At 38.8% G+C, this 26,210-nt stretch overlaps 1 protein-coding gene across 1 annotated transcript; it reads left to right on the top strand.

Annotated features, from left to right (window-relative positions):
- The first annotated feature begins 23,668 nt into the window (after nt 1-23,668).
- On the top strand, nt 23,669-25,697 carry LOC139450324 (keratin-associated protein 5-8-like). Its single transcript, XM_071232004.1, has 2 exons — nt 23,669-23,675; nt 25,024-25,697. The coding sequence occupies exons 1-2, from the start codon at nt 23,669-23,671 to the stop codon at nt 25,695-25,697; spliced, it is 681 nt and encodes a 226-aa protein (XP_071088105.1).
- Nucleotides 25,698-26,210: the final 513 nt, after the last annotated feature.

Raw genomic sequence — 26,210 nt, 5'->3', positions numbered from 1 at the left:
TTTTTGCAATACAATGCAATGTTTTTCCATTGGAGTATACTAGGAACTGATCCGTTCACATCAAGGCAGACAGCCTCCTTGGTCTAGTGGTAGCGCGTCCGCACGGTTCGGGGTTCGATCCCCGGCCGCGTCATTCCAAGAGACATTAAAAGATCATTGTATCTGTTGTTACCCTGCCTGGCGCTCGGCATTGAGGAGCTAAAACAAGGACTTGTCGACTCGGAGTCAGTATACTGTGTCTGGGTTGGGCATTCATGTTAAACTGCGGCGTGGTATCACAGTGGGATAGCACTATAAAATCGACACGATTCCGGAGTTCAAACAGCCACACATAAACACGTGCATGCACGTCGCCATGAGTGCAATAATCTTTTACGCGACGATAAACCCGATTTTACCTAACCTCAAACCAAGACCAGATGTCTTTATAGATATATTCGTGGAGCCCCCGACAGACAAACCAAAGGTCAAATGCCATGTCAAGGTCAACTACGAGGGCTGGTTAAAACGTTCTAAGCCTAACAAACAAAACCAACAATTGTGAAAGTGTTTTTTATTTTATTTTTCAACATAATCTCTCTGCTTTTCAATACACTTCTCATATCGATAGTGAAGCTTTTCAATTCCAGCCAGGAAGAATTTTTCTAACGCCACACCGAAAAGCCCATTCACCGCAGCTTTGAGGTCATCGTTTTCACCATAGCACTTTCCACGAAGGTGTTCCTTCAGTTAATAACATGTCAGGTCTTGCGAGTATGGAGGCTGAGGAAGCTCTTCGAACCCACAGCAGCTATTGCAAGTCGAGAGGTATGAGAAGAGGCATTGTCATGAAATAGTAGAACCCCAACAGTCAGCTGAATTTCTTTGGTGAAGTAGAAGTGGAATGGTACCATTCCTTGGATTGACGTTTTGATTTGGGATAATAGTGGTAGACCTATGTTTTGTCACCCTTTACTAATCTCTTTTTTAATTTGACGAAATCTCCCTCAATTAGCTCTAAATTTCCTCTGGAAATGTCAGTTCTTTAGTCCTTAAGATCAGAATTTAGAAACTTAGGCACCGAACGAGCAGATATCTTATTCATCTGTAAATGTTCATGAAAAATAGTTTTAATGGATTCATAATGTCTTCCTCATGTTCAGCAATGGTAAAACATCTGTCTGACGGTATACGTTTTTTTCTATCTCAATGATTGAATCTTCACTGAAGGAAACTGAGGGACGTCCAGACCTAGGGACATCATCAAGGCCTGTTCTCCCAGCCTTAAATACAGCTGCCCAACGTTTAACAGTGGAATAGGACTTATCCCCATACACTTGTAACAAGCGGTCATGAATTAACTGGGGAGTACTTTTCTCTAAAGTCAAAAACTTGATGACTGTTCGGTACTCGTTCTTTTCATGTCTGTGTCCATTTGGACCCGTATCACGCTCAACTACCACTAACTGCAATCTCCCTTCACGTCAGTTTCCAACGTAAACGTCTGTGCAAGCCCTTGCTTCAATAACATCTTTAGATTTTATTTGCTTTTTGCAGTCCGGTTAAATTTCATAACAGTTCGGAAGTGAAGCATGTCCTATTTAAGCAAAACTCAATTAAATCCCAAATGCTGTTAAGAAAACTGGCTGTATAAAGTAGATTGAGAACGGTTTGATGCCAGTGAGTTAGCGTGCATGAGTCTAACAGGTTGATTTCAGCCATTATCAAATTAGGGACCCTCTGAGGAGCCTGGCGCCAAATCTTTTACCATCAAGACAGGATTGATGAGTGTGCTTGTAAAGATAAGGTAATTCAAAATTCCGAACCAACCGGCTACTTAAAAATTGAATCAAACAATGACACTTGTGATTAGCATCATCAACATTAAAGTTGTTTTAATATAAAAGTCGACATGCATTGTATGAATTTAATCAGCATCTGAAAAGAGATGCGGACAATAAGTTATTATTTTACAAATATTATGTTTTATATTAGCACCTTGAACTTACTAAATATCCAGGGAAAGGTATTGAATAACCCCGTTTATCTGGACGATATCGTCTTAAGGAATTACTACTGAAATTCCGGATTGATAACCGGTTCACACAGTAATCGTCCCGAATAGGGCGTTCCAAGACAAAAGGTGTTACACTATCAGCTTTGATCATGTATGTATTTGAAACTTTAACTGAATATGTTGGTTGGTTTGGTTGGTTTGTTGTTTAACGCCGCACTCAGCAATATTCCAGCTATATGACGGCGGTCTGTAAATAATCGAGTCTGGACCAGACAATCCAGTGATTAATATCATGAGCATCGATCCACGCAATTGGGATCGATGACATACATCAACCAAGTCAGCGAGCCTGAACACCCGATCCCATTAGTCGCATTTAACGACAAGCATAGTCACCTTTTACGGCAAGCATGGGTTGCTGAAGACCTATTCTACCCCGTAATCTTCACGGGTCTAACTGAATATGTTCACTGAATTAAAATCAAGCATTACTCTTCTTATGCGTTGATTATACAGGAACAGAATGGGACGTAGATTCGGAGACACTATGTGTTCAGCGACAGCTAATGACTTGATAGGATTGTTAACACAGGTAGTTTAACCATCACCAATGACCATGTGTATTGCTATCTGTCCTGCATCTGTCATGGGACCACTTTACACAATTGCTATTCTCTGATAATTATAAAGGCGACAGAACCCTTTACATATTCATAAGAAATCTCGGCCAAAAGCAGTGTCGATTGTACGATTTCGACTAAATCATGAGCATGTGTTTATGAATTACTATCAAATAGTGATGACACCAGGTGTTGATAAACACAACATAAACACATTGTGTGAACCTGGCCGCCAGGACGATGTTTGTAAATTCGAATCCAATATGCGCGTGCTTATTATCAACAACTGTGCTGAAAGCTTAGGTCTGACATTCGGGATCACTAGTGGTCCTGTCGTCAAATGTGCGGCGATTCCGTGTGAGAGCTGGCATCAGCTGATCTGGGAATGTAATCTACTTCTGATTATGAACTTATGTTTTTCCGCCCCATGAATTGGAATTGGAATTTCGCAACTGTCGAACTTTGATCAACGATGAATACCAAAATGGCGATACCAACTAATGACATAAGAAAGAACGTTCAGAAATTATAATCGGGTTGAAAAACACATGATACTTCACACCAGTTCTCAAGAACATTACGTTGAATGATACTGTGTCAGCAGATTACTACATGGCTACATAAGGACTACACAATCAATTCTGACATCCTAAACTACGATGCATACTGAGCTTGATGAGAAACCTCTGTGAATGAACCACACGTCAACAGTATCGTATGACATGACGTGAAATATGTTAGGAATAGGCTTACTACTTAACATGGCGACACAGCAGGACGAGATGATGTTTGTTATCTATTTGTAGAATCTCTCGTTGGAGTTATTGGCAAACATCGCGGGCAATTACCTTCAAAGATTCCATCAAATACCAATTGTTTTACTTGTTGGCCAAACGTCACATAACTGTTCGGAATGGGGACAAAAACACGAAACCGTCGCCATTATTCATACAATACAGGAACAGTCAAATTGTCACGATAACAACGATTCCATTAAGCTCTTACCAAATCCATTCATGCGTTGTTTTGAGTCGATTTTCTCTTGCTATTCAGTGCTTATGTGGACATGCAAATGGCGTAGCCGGACGCATTGAGGCGCCAATGAATGGTCACTCAGGACGTCTGAGATCGATTGTCTGCGGCCATCACTGCGGGGGTCAAGCTTGCCTTGTATCATTATTGTCTTTTTACATGCAATCGTTGTAAATTTAACTTGACATGTGTGGTAAAAATGGTTTGGTTTTGATCCCGATGGGGAAAGGTACGACACATTTCAGTTAGTTTACCGCATGTTAACGACATAGCTTGATTTGAGGGACATGACAGAGCCGCCCGTGGACGGGAAACACTAATTGCAGGAACGTTGTTGATACGGAACGAAAGATTGTTATCAAATAATATCACCCTCATTTGCCTGAATCATAATTCGTTTCAGGAAGCGCTCCAAACATACTCGTTGCGGGAACTGAGGCTTTTTTATTTTGCAGATTTATGCAGGTGAGGAATCTGATGCCTTGTTTGGCAAACAAACGATTCGTGATTGTTTAATACCTAACCGAACTTACACGTCATAATGATAAATACCTCGTTTGAAGGCGAATGAAAACTCTGTAATGTGTAAACCGACGTGAGTGGAATCTCTGGTTATAGGGATGTACATTTCAACATGAAGCTGATTAATATTGACTTAGTTTTCTGGAAGCGTGTACCTAAATGGTTTCAACTCCATCGGGAGTTTTCGCTCTGCTAGTAACAGACAGGGGCTGTACCCATCTGAACCAAATCCTCTTCTGGTCAACGCCATTGGGTCATCAGCCTTGAGCATCTCATTTTACTGGTAATAAACAGAGATATGGCGATCATGTGGACAGGAAAATGTCGTTAGAGCTGCAACAGCGATAATTGTGTCTGTCTGGTAGGAAGAAGGGACTGCGTTTGAAATGGAAAAGAGGAGACTGGAAAATGGAAATCATTCTGTACATTGAGTATAAAATGCATTTTTCTTTAGGCGAATATTTAAAGTAAGTGTTCAAATGTACACATGCTTACAGAAGAAAAGGGAATAGAGACGGGTCTTGGTTGATAGAGAATACTCAAAACCTATTGTCTCAGATACAGACGGACTCAAGAAAGTTTTTGAGATCCTGTTATATAAATAATTAGTCTACGAAACAGCAATTTGATGTGAAGGTATACATGATGATGATTATATGCTACTCACATATTTCGAAGTTAAATTGTGCTTTGTGCAATAGGATTGATTCATAATACCATGTATTTATTACATTGATAATTAGAATGGACGATCAGATATAAGTGCTTGCAATTGGTATTTACCGTATTAAATATCTTAACAACCGTTGTTTTAGAAAATATATCCACAAAATGTGAAGCATGTGTCGAGTTATTATTTGAACTATACTTATCAATATGACAGATCTGTGACTATTTTTGCTCCATTTGTAATATCAAAACATATTCCCGTGCTCTAACGGTTGTAGCGCACCTGCATGACTCGTGTGGGTAACGTTGTCTTGATATGTTACCATGCATGTGAAGGGGTGTAAAGTCATTTAGACTTTACTGTTAATATTCACAGGCGGACTTGATATACCTGTAACATTGTCGATTGACATGTAAACAACACTCACTCACTCACCAACGGGAAACGAGTGAAGTTAGGAAAGAAGGCATAACCTATACTTAGAATGATTAAAACTTCTGTTCTTATTGATATCCGAGGATATGAATTATATTATAAGAAAATCACTACTAAATTAAAAATAAAATAACATTTCACATAATATTTGAATCGAATACCGGTCCGTCGTCCGCACAGAATATGTATAACATATATAGTATATGCACTGTTGGTAATTGATGGTGCTGTGTTGTCAGTCATTCTTCGAGTGTCAAACATGCGTGTTTACGAAACACGGACGATGTACAAAGAGTTTTCGAATCACGGTTACGACAATATTAAATTCTGTTTTATTTATAATGTCAGTTTTTAGTAAACTTAGATGTTCAGTTTTGAATGTGTGTCAATACAATGTGCAAATGTTGAACGACAGTGACTAAATTTAGTCAAACTCAATCACGAATTTTGAAAATGACTTGAAACATACAGATTCGTGCATAGTTTAGATAGATCTTAAATAACTGCATAGTATTATTAAGCGAATATCTGATAATTAAAAAGTATAGAACATGGTCGTGTGTGAAGGATCTATATCTGTTAATTGTGTGAGAAGTAAAAAAATATGCATTAGCGATTTCACCTGAATGCTTCAAGATTTAAATAATGCTATCATTTTGTTCTTATTGATATCTATTCCTGCTTTGTATTTTTATGTTCACATTCATCACCCACCCACATCACATTTATCTCACAACCAGGTAGCATTCATCACACACTCGGTTATATTCATCTCACACACATATTTCATTCATCACACTCTCATGTCACATTTATCTCACAACCAGGTAGCATTCATCACACACTCGGTTATATTCATCTCACACACATATTTCATTCATCACACTCTCATGTCACATTTATCTCACAACCAGGTAGCATTCATCACACACTCGGTTATATTCATCTCACACACATATTTCATTAATCACACTCTCATGTCACATTTATCTCACAACCAGGTAGCATTCATCACACACTCGGTTATATTCATCTCACACACATATTTCATTCATCACACTCTCATGTCACATTTATCTCACAACCAGGTAGCATTCATCAAACACTCGGTTATATTCATCTCACACACATATTTCATTCATCACACTCTCATGTCACATTTATCTCACAACCAAGTAGCATTCATCAAACACTCGGTTATATTCATCTCACACACATATGTCATTCATCACACTCTCATGTCACATTTATCAAACAACTGGGTGGCATACATCACACAACCAGTGTTCACAGTGCAAATAGATTGTACATTTTCTGCCTGAAGGGAGTTAATAGATTGGCAATTTATACTGACATCGTCTGTAACCTTTCCCTTGTTGACCTACAGGTTATAGAGTACTAAGGCAAGAACAACATTGGTCTGGACCTCAACTGTATCCTGTTATCTAAATGTCCTTTAAACACAGTAGATAAAGGGACTTTTTGGTCCATCAGTGATCGCCGGATGGTAAAAGCACAATCTTGCCAGTCCAAAACCATTTCGGAGAAGGAATATATTGTTCTGATAGACAAGGTTTATAACCACAGTCGATCACTTCTTTATGACCTTTGATACTTTCGTTTAGGTTAACTATACATCATATATGTTGTAAATATTTGGATCATTTCACTTCTAAATAATTCACTCTGTGTTGTTTGTAATCTCCGAAAAGATAAACAACGGATTGTCAGTACAATCAAGAATAAGCGACATTATATGTAAAAGTTAAGATGCACACAACTACTGTCTAATTTTGATAGCTGATCCTGAATTCAAATCTAGCTTTACAGCTAAAACATAGTGCACAAAACATTTTGAAGGCTTGTCGTTTCCGAAAACGTCATATATGGCATTGAATGGAACTTTTTTGGATTGATTTATGTTGGAGGGACACATCAGCAATTATCGACAAGAGTCAGCTCTAAGTGCAATAATCTTGGACGCGACGTTAAACCCCATTTCACCTCACCTCACCACCTCACCTCATAGATCGGGTATTAACAGAAATGTTTCTAATTGTGTCTACCAGTATTTCACTTTTGAAAAGCATTCCATCCTTTGCATGGAAGTTAGGATACTAGAGAAAATATAACACCTATCTAATAGCGTATAATGCATACGACCTTGTAGAATGTCCACATAAAATCTTCAGATTCGGCTGTTGCAATGTCATATGTAATGACATAATAATGACGTTGCAGTCTTTCTAATAAATAAAAGCGACAAAACCCTTTCCATATTCATAAGAATAATATACTAGCAATGAACAGATCACCATGCCTCGCGTTGTTTAACGTGCCATTATTAATGTTACACTTGCATACAGGAACACTTTTTACGTCATATCAAGTTACAAGAAATGTAACGGAAAGGTTCACTCTCACTTCAGTCTCATGGAGGACACATTATCAATGTATTTTCTCTTCTATCAATATTTATTTGCAAACCTGATGAAAGGACTAGTTTGAGTATCTTAAATTCTGGACAGACTGTTTTTAACATCAACATTGCATCCTTGTTTGCGCTAGTTGATCATTAACGTTAAGCAAGACGTTTTTGTCAGACATTCTTTATGCTGAGTCTAGTCACGTCCTTCACAGATCGATGCAAGCAGTGACGTACCATCTCCGCAGTCAGCCGGAAGTAATGAGCCGAACAAGTATTATCCTTACTGCAGTCCGGTGAAATTGGATAAACATTCTAAATATACACTTCTACCAACGATTACGTGTTCACACCGTTTTATGCTTCAGACTGTTACCGTTACCTAACACAATGACTTTAAACAGCGAAATCGTGTTGACTAAAGAGGAAAATAGTGTGTGCGAGAGCCGAAACAGTCATGATGCAGATGAAGGACATGCTGTGGTTGATATCCAATTCGCAGTTACCCAACTGATTACAAATCAATGAATGAGTATTCCAGACGCGAAAGAACATGGAGAATCAAGAGCAAACTTCCGACTTAGATTATAGGTTCCCGTCTCTGATAATCACACGTTTCTTATCGCTCTTTCATTACAGCATGCAGGGTGCACATCATATCCTATGATGGTATGGATTGGTGATGAAGTACATTGTATGATGGTAATTGTCAATCACCAGAACACATGATGGTCTCTAGTGTTACTATTGGTGGATCAATCAGAGTGCTAATGATCACGGGTGATTAGTTTGTGATGGTATAGGTATAATTTCCTTTCTTGGCGTATCAAGTTATCATTTTTTAGGGATGTGGAACTAAGTGAAATTTATCTCACAACAAAGCCACACAGTCACATTGTTCTCAGATTAAAGGGGCACTGATCTAAAGCAATTCCCCGGGACTGGTTGTTGCCTTTGCTTTTTTCGTGAGTACGCGGATGATATAGCAGAAACCTAGACTAGTTCGCGACCTGTGCTGCGCAATTCGTAAGCGCATTTGTTACTTTTGATAGTAGAAGGGTGTATGGTCACATTGATTAACAAAATAAAATACAGTTTTGGAAATGTAGGTATCTTTGTGGGTAGCATCGGTAATGGTGACGAAGTTTTGATAAGTCACTTGCTTGGTAATTGTGCGATTTTCGTTTACACTATTTTGACTTTGGACAGAAAGTAAATATTTCTCCTGAGTATTGCTTATTTTATCGTGTTTATATGTTTACAGTCAAAATGGGCAAAAGTTTCACTTAGGAAATTTATTAAACGCCTAAATATTCAGTTATTTTACAAATTGACTGAAAAATATGTCCATCTGTATTGTTATAAAACGAATTCCAAAGATGTTTATGTTTAATATCATCACCAAGAGACTGAAAATGTTACGATGAAAAGTACATTTCTATATTGTTTGGCTTCTAATCCAATCTACATAATAATCTATTGGGATGTTTTTAGCTAGGCCCTTTTGATCGTCTTAATCAATTTTAGTCAATCTGTTGAAGAAATGGACAGATTCTTCAGTCAAATTTTTTATAAATTGCCTGAGAGAATCACATTTTACAAATCGACTGTAATATATACACGCTTACAAAAAAAAGACTTTTGAAAAGAACGTCTATCGCGCATCGAAGAATTTCCCAACCAAGACGTAGTGGAACAAGAATGAATCTGTTCAATGCCGCAGCAAATGAAAGAAAACAAAAGGCAAATATCATAATTATAACCTAGAAGGGTGAATATATCATTCGTGCAAATTGATTTGGCAAACAGAGGTAGATCTGATTTTAGATCAGATATATTTGTTGCAGGTGTACAATGAGAACACTGGAACTGCATATATATTGTCATTAAGTAAAAACAAAAGGTATTACACCTTTCAGAACTGAACAACGAAAATAATACAAAGTAATTTCGTTTCATGTTGGCACTGTCAAACCAAAAACGCGCCTTTCACAGTTCTATTCAATAGCCCGCTGTCTGTCTAAATGAGGTTGACATATTCAGTTTATTATACTAACATCATCAGTCTAAAATGTTCCCCCAGCTGACTAAGTTTATTGAGTACTTAAGCAATAAGAGCATTGGTCTAAACTAACCATATCATGCAAGCTTTGTAAAGGAAGTCATTTAAACAAAGTTGCTAAAAGGCATTATTGGTCGATAAACATCACTTCAGCAATCACCGGAGGGGAAAAGTAAAAGCCTGTCGCGCGCCAAGTGAAATCTATTGTTTTAATCAACAAGACACAAATCTGCAGGCGATCTCATCCTTTTAACATTTAATGCTGTCATGGTAAGGTAAATACACCATATTAAGCAAATATATGTACGATATAAATATCTGGATTACAGAAAGGGAATAATTCACATTCACTTTTTTGTAATAGAGAAACAAAGAAGTGACAGCAATCGTTTCTTATAAAGGTTATTCACAAATGAATTCGTTACGCAAAGCCACCTTTGTACAGAAAAGTAATTTTACTGTAACACTGCCAGACACAAACAACATAAGGTTAACCAATTACTAGTATTATTAAGAAATAGTGGCAGTTACTGAGTGACTTAATGTTGCTTAACGACATAGTCAGTAATAATCTAGCCATGTTAGACAGTCAGTACATAATCGCGTCTGGACCAGGTAAACCATTGACTGAAACCGTGAGCAACGATCCACAACATCCGGGCAAAACACAACGCAATCAGTCTAGCCACAGAGCCATTATCGCCTGATCCAATAAGTGCACTCTTATGACAGGCTTGTGTTACTGGAGACTAATTCTGCTAATGTAATCCGATAGGGGTTAGAGGCAGCTAGAGACATTGTAAGTAAATATCTAGATGGGATTTATTAACAGAATCGAAATCCCAATAACTTATTCCATGTTCACAATTGTTACTAGTTTATATCTAATTATACTTATTCCCCCTGTGTCTCTTTCATGTATGGGGCAGGACTTACCAGTCAGCTCCAGCGACCAGCGTGTCTGTGCAGAGTTGTGCCCCTTAGGCGTATCAGAGACCTGTGATGAAGAGTTCGAAACCCTGTTTGCTTTGTTTCAGTTTCTAGGATTGTCAGTAGCATATTCGTTCTCGTGGGTTTTAGTGATATAAACATCTTAGACCAGCACCACATCGAGCATTACTCCCACACTCAGCTGACATACTCTGAGATAACTGAACTACTGTTCATAGCGGCATTAAACTATACTCACTCACTCACTCACTCCGGGCAATGTTCACGGATAGACTTGGCTTGACAAATCTGATGTATAAAAATTATGATGACGGGCGCCAAATCTTTTACAATCAAGACAGAATTGACAAGTGTGTTTGTAAAGATAAGCTAATTCAGAATTCCGTTGAAAAAGGCTCTAAAAACCATAAAACCATAAGACTTAAGATTGGCATCGTCAACAGCAAAGTTGTTTTAAAATTAAAGTCAGCATGCATTGCGTTATTTTAATCTGTTTCTGAAAATTAAATGCGGTTATTCAGTTAATATTTTGCAAATGTTCAATTAGCACCGTGAAGTTAATGAAATATCCATGGAAAGGTATTGAATGACGTTGTTAATCTGAACGATATCGTATTGAGAAATTACTACTGAATCTCTAGGTCGATAACCTGTGGTGAGGATGTCATGAGGATGTTCCAAGACAAACAGGGTTACCTCATCAGCTTTGATCACAAATGTATTTGAAACTTTTACCTCATGAGTTAAATGAATTTAAAAAAAAACATTACTGTTCTAATACGTTAATAACACAGGAACAGGAACGGGAGTGTTCAGTGACAGATAATGTCTTTATGGGCCTTAAACGATTATAGTCTGTGGGATGACAAGACTGAATGACGCGTGCCATAAAGGTTTCGTCTCAGAGAATTCTTAGTTTCTTAATACATAAAGTAGTAATTCGAGCGATATATTTGTGTCCCTCAATGGACGTAATAAGGACATGCGTATAGGTATTGGACAGGTAGTCTTACAATCACCAATGGCGATAGGCCGATTTTACACAATTTTGCTAATTCCCGCAATTCTCTGATAATAATGATAAATAAAAGTAACAACGGTTTAAGGATCTGTACCGAAACGTCGCTTTTTACAGTATTAAAGAAGTTGTTATTCATAAAATTGTGTCTACCTTGTCATACTTAGCTTCATGAAAAAAATGTGTAAATGAACCACACTTAAAGAGTATCGTATAGCATGACTTGATGTATGTTATATTAGGAACATCTATACTGCCTAACATGGCGACACAGCAGGGCGAAGTGATGATATTTTCTATTTGTAGAATCACTCGTTCGAGTTATTGGAAAACATCGCGGACAATTATCTTCAAAGCTTCTATCAAAAATCAACTGTTAGTCTTGTTGGCTAAACGTTAGATAACTATTCCTTCAAGACTAGTCGTTTAATGTTTAGCCAACAAGACTAACTAAAACACGAAACCGTAATTCAAACAATACAGGAATCGTCAAATTGTCACAATAACGATTCCATTAAGCTCTTTTCAAATCCAGTCATGCATTGTATAGAGTCGATTCTCTCTTGCTATTCAGTCCTTATATGGACATGCAAATGACTTAGCGGACGCATTGAGGTACCGTTGAATGGTCAGCCAGGACGTCTGAGATCGATCGATTGTCTGCGGCCATCACTGCGGGGGTCCAGCTGGCGTTATATCATTATTGTCTTCTTACATGCAATCGTGGTAAATTTAACTTGACATGTATAGTAAAAATGGCTAGATTTTCGATCTTGAAGGGGCAAAGTCCGACACATTTCAGTTAGTTTACCGCATGTTAACGCCATAACTTGATTTAAGGAACATAACAGAGCTGCTCGTGTACACCCGGGAAACACTCATTGTCGGAACGTTGTTGATACGGAACGAAAGATTGTTATCAAATTATATTCGCCTCATTTGCTTGAATCATAATTCGTTTCAAGAAGCGTTCCAAACATGCTCGTTGCAGGAACTGACGTTTTTATTCTTCAGGGTTATGCATAGGTGAAGACACTGATGCCTTGTTTGGCAAACAAACGAATCCTTATTTTTTCACATCTAACATAATTTACACGTCATAATGATAAATACCTCGTTTCAAGGCGAATGAAAACTCTGTGATGTGTAAACCGACGTGAGTGGAATCTCTGGTTATAGGGATGTACATTTCAACATGAAGCTGATTAATATTGACTTAGTTTTCTGGAAGCGTGTACCTAAATGGTTTCAACTCCATCGGGAGTTTTCGCTCTGTTAGTAACAGACAGAGGTTGTGCCTATTGGAACCAAATCCTCTTCTGGTCAACGCCATTTGATCATCAGCTTTGAGCGTCTCATTTTACTGGCTATAAACAGAGATATGGAGATAATTTGAACAAGGAAATGTCGTTGGAACTGAGCCGGTTATAATTGTATCTGTCTGGTAGGAAGAAGAGGCTGCGTTTAAAATGGAAATGTTTCTGTACAATTAGCAAAAAAGTGCACTTTTGTCTGTAGGCTAATGTTTAACGTTAGTGTTTACATACTTACAGAAGGAAATGGACTAGACACGGGACGAGGTTGATAGATAAATACTCACAACCTACTGTCGCAGATTTAAACTGATTCAAGAATGTTTTTGAGATATAAACGATTATATAAATAAACAATTCGTCTACGAGCGGGCGAGCGAGTAGGGTTTAACGCCGCTTTTAGCAATATTCCAGCAATATCACGGCGGGGGACACCAGAAATTGGCTTCAGACATTGAACCCATGTGGGGAATCGAACCCGGGCCTTCGGTGTGATGAGCTAACGCTTTAAACACTAGACTACCCGACCGGATCCAGATCCTTTAAGTATTCATATTTACTTTAAGTACATTGGTAAGACATCAACCGATTGAGTCCCCGCTCCTTGTTTTACAGAATAGCCTCGGGTTTTATGGTTGATGGGTGTTTTGTATCACACTATTTTCTCTTATTTTTTCAGAATGTTGTTTTGATTGGTCGGTTTAGTGGAAAACATAAAAGCAGTATGAAATAAGAGCAGTATGTTTATGCTTGTATGCCTCATGAGGATATGGATTAGAATGGGTCTTCACCAACCCATTCTTTTAAGAGGCGACTAACGGGATCGGGTGGTCAGTCTCACTGACTTGGATGATGCATGTCTTTGTATCCCAATTGCATAGATCGATGCTCGTGGTGTCAATCACTGGAATGTCTGGTCCAGACTTAATTATTTTAGACCAACGTCATAAAGCTGGAATATTGCTGAGTGTGGCATTAATAAACAGACATACAAATAAACAAAAAGTTTACAGTACCGGTAATATGTATTTATCTTTACGTCTGAGAAGGGTTTGATATTGTGTGAGAAGTTAACTACGTAATCTGACTTTCATCAGTTATTAAGTTTATCAGTTTGTTTAATTTTGTATGATTTTTGTAATTGTAAATATTATTTTTCTAATCCAAATAAACATAAATGTGGAAGGGCACATGTGCCAAAATTACATGATGATATATGCTATTCACATTTCCAGGTCACATTCGCTTCATGCAATAAGGTGGTCTCATACATGTACTTATTATTAAATTGATCTAAATGACATGAAACACCAGATAAAGTTTGGTGTTTACCGGATTAAATATCTAAATAACTGTTATTGTATAAGAATAAATTCATCGACAATAAGTGAAGTATGTTATAATTTGAACTATAATTATCTTTGTGGCAGCAAATGTCTGTGTTTTACTGTTGGTCAATGTAATTGCAAAATGTTTCAGGGGACTGAATATAGCAAAATCCAATATCAAAGTATGAAACATTAGGTAATTGTGCAACGCATTTATTGTTCCATAATGTTCAAGCGTCATTTGTATCTTAAAATAGCTGTATGATATCATTACGTGACTTCCTGGTTAAATGTGATGGATGTATATGTAAACAATATTTGATCGGCGAGTGAGAGAAACAAGATTACAGTGATGATAATATTGTGTCCCTTGTGAGACCTATTCCTGATCTATAAAAGCAGATAGAGGCTTGTTTACCGACGACTGACTGATGTTTGAGTTACGACATACTGAAAGCACTGCAAACATGCAATTGGGGACACTTTTATTGTTTATACGATGCACATATGATCAGATGTAATGCAGAAACAAATTGTTAGTTTCGATTACACACGGGTAACAGATCAACAGTAACACACTAAAACATTTACATCTGTTACATGGGTACCGGTGTTATTACATTTGCTTCCTGTATGAGGAGGCTGTGCCAATACCTCTCTATCAGAGGTGAAAGAGATGAAACAAATCAACCCTCAAATTGCCTTAATCACTCATTGATTACATGTATCCTGTTTAACTCTATCTCATTTACATGTAGCTATGGGGTGGTAACCAATTTGAACCCTTACATGTGTCAAAAACAGTACCCTGAAAAACTGAACTATTGCTCTCTGACGTAACACTGTCAATCATTCATACACTTACAAGTGCCACCGTGGGGGCCCGGGGATTGATAAGAATGTGTCCTCAGCAGCCCATTGCTTGTCGTAAAAGGCGACCGAATTGGGCAAGCCGTTTGCCGTGGGTTGCGCCCCTGTGTCGACGGAGGACGGGATTCTGGTGGTTGAAGGCCCTGGTTCCAGGAAAAGCGTTCCTTTGCCAAATACACCACTTCGACACTGGTCATGCCAAGCCCTAAGCACCATACTTCCATTGCTCTATCAATATTTGGATTGTTTTTTTATGTTATGGACGTATCCGTTTATGAATAAACATACAATGTGAAATATGGAGTTTCATTTTCAAAACATGTTAAAATTCGCCTAGATGCTGGTGCCAGAAGGTGATGGCTCATGGGCCAACCTGGTGGATCATACTACCGGTGTATATCATCCCTATATCCCTAGTATTTGTCTGTTGGATATCCACATGCATGAAGATACTGCCCGTGTTAGCACTCGGTGGCGGGTGGGGAGTAAGGATGCTGAACCTTTACTCTCACCAACATGGCTTTCCAAACCCCCCTTAAAAAACCCAAACGTACACTAGAACATGATCCTGAGACGATGTCTCACAGTTCAAATCGATAAAGTACTGGCCAGGGTTCTTGGTAGTTGACACACCCAACAAGACCCCCCTTCGACTGAAACCTTTTGCACTTCCTAAGGGCATTTGTGGAAAAGCGGGTGACGTTAAAAATATTGAAAGATTGAGAACAGGATCAATTCTCATTGAATGTGCTAAAAGACAACAAGCAACAAACTTGTTCTCAATCAATGAACTTGATGGAGTCTCAGTAAATGTATCTCCTCACAGAACCCTCAACACTAGCAGAGGCATCATCAGACATGGTGATCGTCTCTTTGAAGATATGTCAGAGCTGAATATAGTTTCTGAAATGAAAGGGCATGGGGTTAAACATATTTGTAAAAATATTTGATAGACTTCAAGGTACCGAAACAATCCCAACAAATACTTACCTACCTGTTTTCCTTTTCTTCACCAACAAGACCCAAATCAGTAAAATCAGTCTATTGTAAAATTGATGTAGATTTGCATATCACAAACCCATTGAGGTCCTCTAAATGTCAGCAATTTGGCCGTGGGATAAATTCATGCAAATACCAGATCACCTGTGCACATTGTAGTGAAACATCTCATGCCATAGAGGACTTTAACAGTGATTTCAAAAAGTGCAAAAACTATAAACAAATCAAAACAATAACATGTAACAGAAACATCACATACACTGAAGCAAGGAAACTTGTACCAAATACTGACCAAAATGAAACCTATGCATCAGTTACCAAAACACCAATAGTTCCAAAATCAAAAGCATCTATTCAGTGCTAAACTGATTTGACATGGATAACTTCTATCAATCCTGAGCCTCTTCTACCCTCTGAGTCATCTACGCAGACTGTCGATCCCACACCAGCTGCGCAGACTTCTGAACCTTTACCTCCTGTGAAACCTTCTACATCAACCTCAAAATCAAGTTCTCAGCAAGTCTCAGTACCATTAGCACAATCTGGAAGAGATCAAAATGTCAACACGAAATGTACAACAGACTCTACAAAAACACAATTGTAGACCACCAATCAGAAAACATCCATCGTAAAACAATAAGTTAGTCGCCTACAAGAAATGGGCGATTTCCAATCAATCCCCAAAAGAGATGAATTATTCCAAAACATTGCATCAGTGGAATTGTAGAGGATTTAGAACAAATTGTATTGATTTACAATTATTGGTCCAGGACTTAAAACCATCAGCATTCTGTCTGCAAGATACATATTTAAAGCAAACAGATATAAAATTAACTTACGTCAGTACAGCTCTTATCCTTGTGTTTCTCCTTCAGGTGATAGGGCAACTGGAGGCTCTTCTATCTTGGTGAGATAGGGAGTGATCTACAGCACTGTCTCACTAAACGTCAAGCTGCAAGCTGTAAATGTACGCCTTACATTACACGTGTCTTTTACACTGTGTGTTAGTATGTACCTTCTTTTAATCTGCAACAGTCTGATCTACAGGCATTGTATGATCATTTACCTAAATCACGTATCGTCATGGGCGATTGAAATGGTCACAACCCGCTCTGGGGTGGTAGACACCCAAACGATAAGGTTAAGGTCCTTGAGGATTTTATCTCAAATAATGATTTATGCATATCTTATTATACTTAACACACTTATTTACACCCTGCAACTGGTACTTACTCTTCGCTTGATTTACCACTTACAGATTCATGTTTGTTAAATGAACTTGAACGGTCAGTTTATGATGACCTGTGTGGAAGTGATCACTTTCCAACTATACTTTCGCCAGTTCATCCAGCTGATGTTCCGCCTTCATCACGATTTAATTTTACAGAGGCCAACTGGTCTTGTTTGAACACTAAGAATGCAAAAGCACATTACAAACTGAATTATCCGTCAATGCTACTGACCCTATTCATTTATTTCTGATGAATTGCTGATGAATGTATTCCTAAATCCTCTACAAATCCACATTATACGGAAGCCATAGTACACTGATGACTGTAAACAAGCTAGAAAGGCTAGGAAGAGTCTATAATTTGAAAGAATTTAAGATATCAAATGCTTTCTATCGTCGCATAGTCAAGCAAACTAAACGCAAATCTTGGCAAACCTATGTATCTAAAATTAACTCAAAAACTCCTATGTCTAAAGTTTGGAATATGGTACAAAAAAATAAAGATCTAGTGTTCACTATCTTAAGGAAGGTGATACATTACTAACAGACACATCTGATATAGCAAATGAACTCGGAGAATCTTTAGCCCACCATTCTCATCAAATTATACATCCCAATTTCAGAAATTTAAAGAACAACAACAAATGAGGAAACTTAATTTTAATTCTGACAAGGGTGAGGACTATAATGAACTTTTCTCTCTACATCGTAGACAAATATTTTTCTCATATCCTACCAACAGCGTAATACAAAAGTATCGCGACAATTATATTATCTAATTTTATGCGAATAAAATAGTAAATTTCAAATCGGAAACCAAATTATAAATATTTATTTTAGTCACTTTGTCTTGCATTAATTATTATTAATTTGTGATTGACGCATCGGTTTTTTTGCAAAGTCCTTAAATGTTAAAAGCATTTTGACTCATGTCTTTTCATGAAACGATTGTCTGTTTTTTCCCCAATAACACATTCTGCTAGAAAGAGATTAGCTTTATAGCTAATTATTAGCTTTAAAACGACAAAATGTAAAATAGCAGCTAACCTGCATTGTGAAAATGGTTAATATGGTATCTCTTTTTCTTCAGAATTCATTTTCAGGAGAGAAGTTGTTTAAAAGGTTTCATTGCTCGCAATCTTTACATAATAATAGTAAAACTACTGTTTACTGCTCTGCCCCAAGTTCTTGGTTACAAATATGTACATTTTTAAAAACTAGTTCAGCTTCTAGTATAGCAGAGAGAAGCACTGAGGTTTGTTTAAAGAGCATCTGTTTATGCAGTAGAGAAGAATGATATCTGATATATAGTAATGGAAAAAAGTAACTGTGTTTCATATAAAGTAGTGTTAGTGATATGTTAATATTTGGTCATTCGACTGATTAATGATTTATCATAACAAATGCCTTGACATATCCATACCTGGTAACAGTAGGCAAAGAGACTTGCCCTACGAGAGAGGTGTTGTAATTTATATAACAACGCAAATAACAATGTCAATTTCGGGAGTGAAGATTTTTCATATATCCTACCAATTTGTATTTGTACCAGTGAGTGAGTGAGTTGAGTGAGTGATTGAGTGAGTTGGGTTTAACGCCGCTTTTAACAGTATTCCAGTTAAATCACGGCGTGTCAGCTTAATGTGGGAGGAAAGGTTTCAGGTAGGCGATGAAAGTCCCTTGCCAACGTACTCAGCTACAAAGCAAACCGAAAGACGTGCACTGCAGCCATATATGTATATAAAGCTAAGATTCCATTTATGTGGTTAAGGCTGCTGGTGATCCTATACATCCGGTGGCGTAGACGTTTACACACCTATTCCGGGGCTTGGTTACCTATTAAAGTGTATGTAGGATCCGGCAAGATTCTGTGGTGACATGTGTGTCAGTCGTCTGTCACATATGTCTCTGAACATTTCCTTATGTAGCACAGTCACCAGGTCTTTGACATTTACCGCTTTGGTGCGAGCACGGGCAAGATGCTGATAAACCTTGAAATATGTTCAAGGCGGGTCTGGAATTCAAGCCATAGGATTTCGTGTGTATTCAAAGTCACATTATCCCCCTCTGGTTTGGCAGACAGGATTATGTACATGCGACAATACAGTTAGCTCGTGGGGTTCTCCAAGCAGCCTAAGGTCTCTCTCCCACATGAAGTTGGCTTGAAATACCGTTGCATCTCATTTACACACTTCTGTACAACTTCAATGGAAACTATCCACAATGTTGCATCTCAGAATGACCTAACTGTGATGGTTTGGACTAACACTTTTCTTTATACAGGAAATAGCGTTTGCAACACTGATGTAGAATGCATTATGATATACATCGGCTCAACAAAATACAGCCTGTAATCTATTCATAGAAAATTTACGAAACATGCTCTATCTGTAAAGAGAAAATAAAACATATCTTCTACTGATACGAAAAGACAAATTGAATTTGTCAAAGGTCTATCGATAGAAAAACGGATTAAAACTCAGCTTCACTAAAGAAAACGTTACTTTTGGAATTCATGTTCTAAATCCGTGTCTAACATGACAAAATGAATGATTAAATTAACAATAATATATAATCTAGGCCTTTACGATAAGATAGTAAATATCACCATATTAGTTAAGACCTTAACAAAACATACCACATCAAAATATGGATGTCCTTCTCCTCTTTCAGAAATTGTCACTGAGAAGAAGAATGATAAGCTTTCATCAAGAAATATATGCACACACTCGCAATTGTTTATTATCAGAATTTAACATATCATGACAACAACCTTTAAAATTATTCTTGTGAAGCCAGACTTATGCCCGTTGTATACCTTAAGGTATCCCAAATGTCCAAAGTGTGTAAGTTTGTCTTAAATCTTTGACTTATTTAGACGTCCATTTGGTGTTATCATTATTTTAATTAGCAAATCCCAAAAACGTTTAGCTGCTTCTAGCCCTAACATTGCGTTGACCTAGATGATTTTTCGAGAGGTCAAGATTACAATAATTAACTTCGAAAATAATCGACAATGAAGGTCACTGTCCCGTGTCATGTCATCATATAGAAACTGCTACAAATTTTGGAATTATGATCATTGTACGTGAGATTCGGGTTGGGTTTTTTTTAAATATTATACGCAGTCAACATCGAGGTCTTTTGAAACTACGAATCACGAATACATGTTTTTATTTTACATGACATACTGAAAATGTTAAATGATCCAAATAAAAATTATTGGATCAAGACAGTACAATTGCTCCCACAGACATACTCACTACTGCAGACGGGTTTAGATTACAGTCCTCGGTGGTCCTTCCGGATATTATGAAATCGACCTGTTCAAATGAAGGCAGGTTCTATTTCAAAAACGAGTCATGTACCAACATCATTAAACAATGTTCAGTAACGTTGGAGGACATTTTTATATCGGACTCATCCCCATGCAGTAATTTTTCCTTTGACACCAAACATACAAAACTGATCCTATTTTGATGATTGATTCTGAATTCAAATCTTACTATACAGCTAATAACTGCACATAACCTATCCTTTGAAAATGAACGCCATACGCGACATTGAATGTGCCCTTTTGGCTTGATTTATGTTGGAGTAACACAACAGAAATTATCGACACAAGTCAGCCAGCACAGATCGGGCATCAACAGGAATGTTTCCAATTGATTCTACCAAAATTTCAATTCTGAAATTCACTCCAACCTTTGCATGGAACTTTGGATATTAAAGAAACTGCACGTACCATCCATCAAATAGCCTTACATGTAGTCGAGACCCGATAAGATTCGCTGACTTGGTTGATGCATGCCATCGTTGATACATGATTGCGTTGATCGATGCTCAGGATGTCAATTACCGGATTGTCTGGTCCAGACTCGATTAATTACATACCGCCGTCATATGGCTGGAATATTGCTGAGTGCGGCGTTAAACAAACAAACAAACATGCAGTCGACCTTATAGAATGTCCAGGGCAAGTCATTGACTGTTATTTAGAACAATGCCATATGGATGAAATGACAAAATAAGAGAGGAAGACATCGACGCAACCATGATCACAAGAAGGGGCGGAAACCAAATGATTTTGAAAGCAAAGCTGCTCATTTATGTCCTTTGTGATTCTCATTTTTCATCAATGAATTTACGTACGTACGATATTGTCAGACAGGGGAAACACGGCGTTCAGCTGTACCCAGATATTTTAGAGTTATTCATGCTATTGCTTGTTGATGATGTTATCATGCTTATACCTGTATCAGATACTGTGATGAGGCTTCAAAACCAGCTAAATACCCAACACCTGGTATCATCACAATATGATAGTGATCCACATTCTCGTGATACAGTCGTCATCTTACAATCGTGTCGAGTGATTTCTTGTGGCCATGGAAAGGGGTTTGTTGCGTTTATTCATCGAACAAAATAAATGTACATATTTAAAGTATATCATTCTATAGTCTGGAAAATATACGCTTTTTCATATTTCATTTTTATTTGTTGTTGCTGGTTTTTCTGGCATGTGGTATTGCTACAGGTAAGTCTTTGTTCAGGAAAAATGATAGAAATCTCATGATGAAATATGTTTATTGCTTGTTCATTGCCGTGCTCTTTGATTTCACTACATTTGGTTTGTTAGCACCCTATCCGTGCTCGTTGATTTCACTACATTTGGTTTGTTAGCACCGTACCCGTGCTCGTTGATGTTACTATACTGGTTTGTCAACACCCTACCTGTGCTCGTTGATTTCACTACATTTGGTTTGTCAGCACCCTACCTGTGCTCGTTGATTTCACTACATTTGGTTTGTCAGCACCCTACCTGTGCTCGTTGATTTCACTACATTTGGTTTGTTAGCACCCTATCCGTGCTCGTTGATTTCACTACATTTGGTTTGTTAGCACCCTATCCGTGCTCGTTGATTTCACTACATTTGGTTTGTCAGCACCCTACCTGTGCTCGTTGATTTCACTACATTTGGTTTGTCAGCACCCTACCTGTGCTCGTTGATTTCACTACATTGGGTTTGTCAGCACCCTACCCGTGCTCGTTGATTTCACTACATTTGGTTTGTTAGCACCCTACCTGTGCTCGTTGATTTCACTACATTTGGTTTGTCAGCACCCTACCTGTGCTCGTTGATTTCACTACATTTGGTTTGTCAGCACCCTTCTGCCCCCACCACAATATGATGCAGTTGGCCGTTAAACAAAGCTGGGGGCAAAGGTTGGTCCAGTCGCTGGAGGGGGTGGAATTCACTGTGCAAAATCCTATGGTCGTGGGTTCGAATCCCTGATTAGCCATGGTTTTGATTCTAGGTTTGCCAGTACCATACCAGTGCCTGGTGGTTTTCACCAAAGTGGTAAACGTCTGAGACCTGCACCACTTGGGGCTTTCCAACCACTAGCATTTGGTTAACACGCCGTGATATAGCTGAAATACGTTAAACCCGATTCACCCCAAATCTGGGATACCTCAGGGACTCAACTCAACTGAATTCATCTCAACTGCACAGCGAGTTACTGCACCATATATACCTTTCTCTTTGTTTGGTTGTTTGTTTGTTTGTTTGTTTGTTTAACACCACGCCCAGCTCTGTTCCATCTGTGGACAGAAGCTAACGACGTACTCCATGATTCACAGAACGGATTCAGACAAAAGAGATCAACTATCGATCACGTCCAAACGCTAACAGCAATTAAAGAAATATCTCAGTTTACTGTTAAATGTTTTACATACTCGGTGTTGCTCAAATAAGATAGAGATCAATAAGGAAAAGTCTAAAATTGTCCATTTTTAGAAACCAGTCTGTCATACAGACGTAGCATGTTTTTAATGTCGGAAATATGATTTTAGACATTGCTGCTAAGTATAATTATCTTGGTCTACTGTTCACAGACCACTTAGGTGTTACTGGAATGGCACGTGCAGCAGCGAAGTCTGCTAATAGGGCTTTGGGCCAAAATTGTACGATTGTACGATAGTATGGTGTGGTCTGTTCTTGACTACGGGGCGGCTATCTGGGGTAATTATGACGTGTCAGCAATAAATGCTGTACACCAAACAGCCATTAGATTTTATTTGGGACTCGGCAAATACGCCCCTTACGTCGCGATAAATGGGGACATGGGATGGATACCGCCTGTTGTCAGACAGTGGAAAAGTGTAGCAAGACAATGATGTCGCCTTAAGAATATGTCTGGTAGGTTACACAAACACGTGTTTAACTGGGCTGATAGATACGCTGTAAATGGTTGTATAAATTGGAATGGTAGGGTAAGAAAGAAGTTTAGTGATATGGATTTAGGACATCTGTTAAACGCAACAGGTGTTATGGATACATTTTCTGTTTGTACACAGGTGGAACAATGGTGTATGAATGAATATGTTACCGGTTGGAGTGATATGTTAAGAAGGGAAGAGGGGCGAAATGGGCTTAATAAATTAAGAATGTACCGATGTTACAAGCAAACATGTGGGACAGAGTACTATGTTTCAAATAAGATGGCCAGAAACTATAGATCGGCACCAGCCAAGTTTAGATGTGGCGTGGCTCACATTCGAGTGGAAACCGGTCGGTACGAAGGTGTACCTGTCCACAATAGAAAATGTTTTCACTGTAATGACAGCGTAGAAGACGATATCAGGGCAACTCTTTTTAATGAGTGAGTGAGTGAGCATGGTTTTACGCCGCTTTTAGCAATATTCCAGCAATATCACGGCGGGGGACACCAGAAATGGGCTTCACACATTGTACCCATGTTGGGAATCGAACCCGGGTCTTCGGCGTGACGAGCGAACGCTCTAACCACTAGGCTACCCGACCGCCCCTCTTTTTAATGAAGGTATTGCTAAGTCTTATAATGTTTTAGATATTCCTGGTATCGACAAACTTTGTTTACGTTTCAGTGACTCCAGTGTGTGTTTTATACTTGCCAAAGTCTGCTTTTTAATCGTAGAAAGCATCTTTTATATGGATAACGTTTTACTATATCATCTTTTTATCATTTCTGTAAAAGATTTATGATAATTTGTCTCTCATAATTCTTTTGAATGGTTCTGTACATTCTATCTATGTCAAGTTGTACAAAGCTGTGTTATGTATGTACAGAAGTGAGACGTTAATAAACTATTGTCTGCCTGTCTGTCTGTCTGTCTGTCCAGCAAAATGACAGCGGTCTGTAAACAATCAACTCCGGAAAAGATAATCCAGTCAGACATCATGAGCTTTGACCTACGCAAATGGTATACAATGACATGTATCCACCAAGTCACCCGATCCCGTTAGTCGCCTCTTACAAGCATTATGTTGACTCATAAATAGATAAACTGCTGAAACGTCAACTTCATTTACCGACATTAATAGTTAAAAAGTGTTTTTTTTCATCGAAGGGTCTAGCTGGACTTCCGGTTCTCGGTGGCGTGGAGGAGCTGAATGAGCCTGAGGGGTGCTCATGCTTGACGTGGCCAACAGCGACCCCTGCTTCGACACCACTCTGGGCCCGGGTGGGCGGGGAAACTGTACAAGTAGGATGCTTTTCTCAGGTGAGTATACCTGCTTCAACTGCTAACTTACTGCTACTGTTACTGCTTATACTGTTACTGCTTATACTACTCCTGCTCCTGCTCCTGCTCCTGCTCCTGCTCCTGCTCCTGCTCCTACTACTCCTACTTCTGCTACTGCTCCTACTTCTGCTCCTACTCCTGCTCCTGCTCCTGCTCCTGCTCCTACTACTCCTACTTCTGCACCTGCTCCTGCTCCTGCTCCTTCTACTCCTGCTCCTGCTCCTGCTCCTGCTCCTACTCCCGCTCCTGCTCCTACTACTCCTGCTCCTGCTCCTGCTCCTACTACTCCTACTTCTGCACCTGCTCCTGCTCCTGCTCCTTCTACTCCTGCTCCTGCTCCTACTCCCGCTCCTGCTCCCGCTCCTGCTCCTGCTCCTACTCCCGCTCCTGCTCCTACTACTCCTGCTCCCGCTCCTACTCCTACTCCTGCTCCTACTACTCCTGCTCCCGCTCCTACTCCTACTCCTGCTCCTACTACTCCTGCTCCTACTCCTGCTCCTATTCCTGCTCCTACTCCTGCTCCTGCTCCCGCTCCTGCTCCTGCTCCTACTCCTCCTACTCCTACACTTACTCCTCCTCCTCCTACTACTACTACTACTACTACTACTACTACTACTACCACTACTACTACTACTACCACTACCATTACTTCTGGTAATACTATTACTGCTGCTGCATATACTGCTACTATTAGTAGTACAGCTATTACGGCTACGACTACTGCTTTTACTACAACTGCTGCTACTACTACCTCTCCTACTATTTATACTATTTACTGCTACTCATACAACTTATGTACTATTACCGTTTAAACCACTGTTGTTGCTACTACTGCTACTAGAACTAGGGACCCGTGAAGATCCGGGTAGAATAGGTCTTCAGCAACCCATGCTTGCCGTAAGAGACGACTATGCTTGTCGTAAGGGCGACGAACGGGATCGGGTGGTCAGGCTCGGTGACTTTGTTGATGCATGTCATCGATCCCAATTGCATGGATCGATGCCCAGGATGTCAATCACTGGATTGTCTGGTCCAGACTCGATCATTTACAGACCGCCGTCATATAGCTGGAATATTGCTTAGTGTTTAAACAACAAACAAACAACTAGTATTAGGACGCACTCAGCGGTTCTCGTGCAACAATCATGTATCTCCGTCATTATAAACTACT

Source organism: Haliotis cracherodii, unplaced genomic scaffold, assembly GCF_022045235.1.
Source record: "Haliotis cracherodii isolate W230 unplaced genomic scaffold, xgHalCrac1.p SCAF_8, whole genome shotgun sequence".
In the NCBI taxonomy this organism is placed as follows: Eukaryota; Metazoa; Mollusca; class Gastropoda; order Lepetellida; family Haliotidae; genus Haliotis; species Haliotis cracherodii.
Note: the sequence above shows the minus strand (reverse complement) of the source record. Positions and strands in the feature narration are given on the sequence as shown.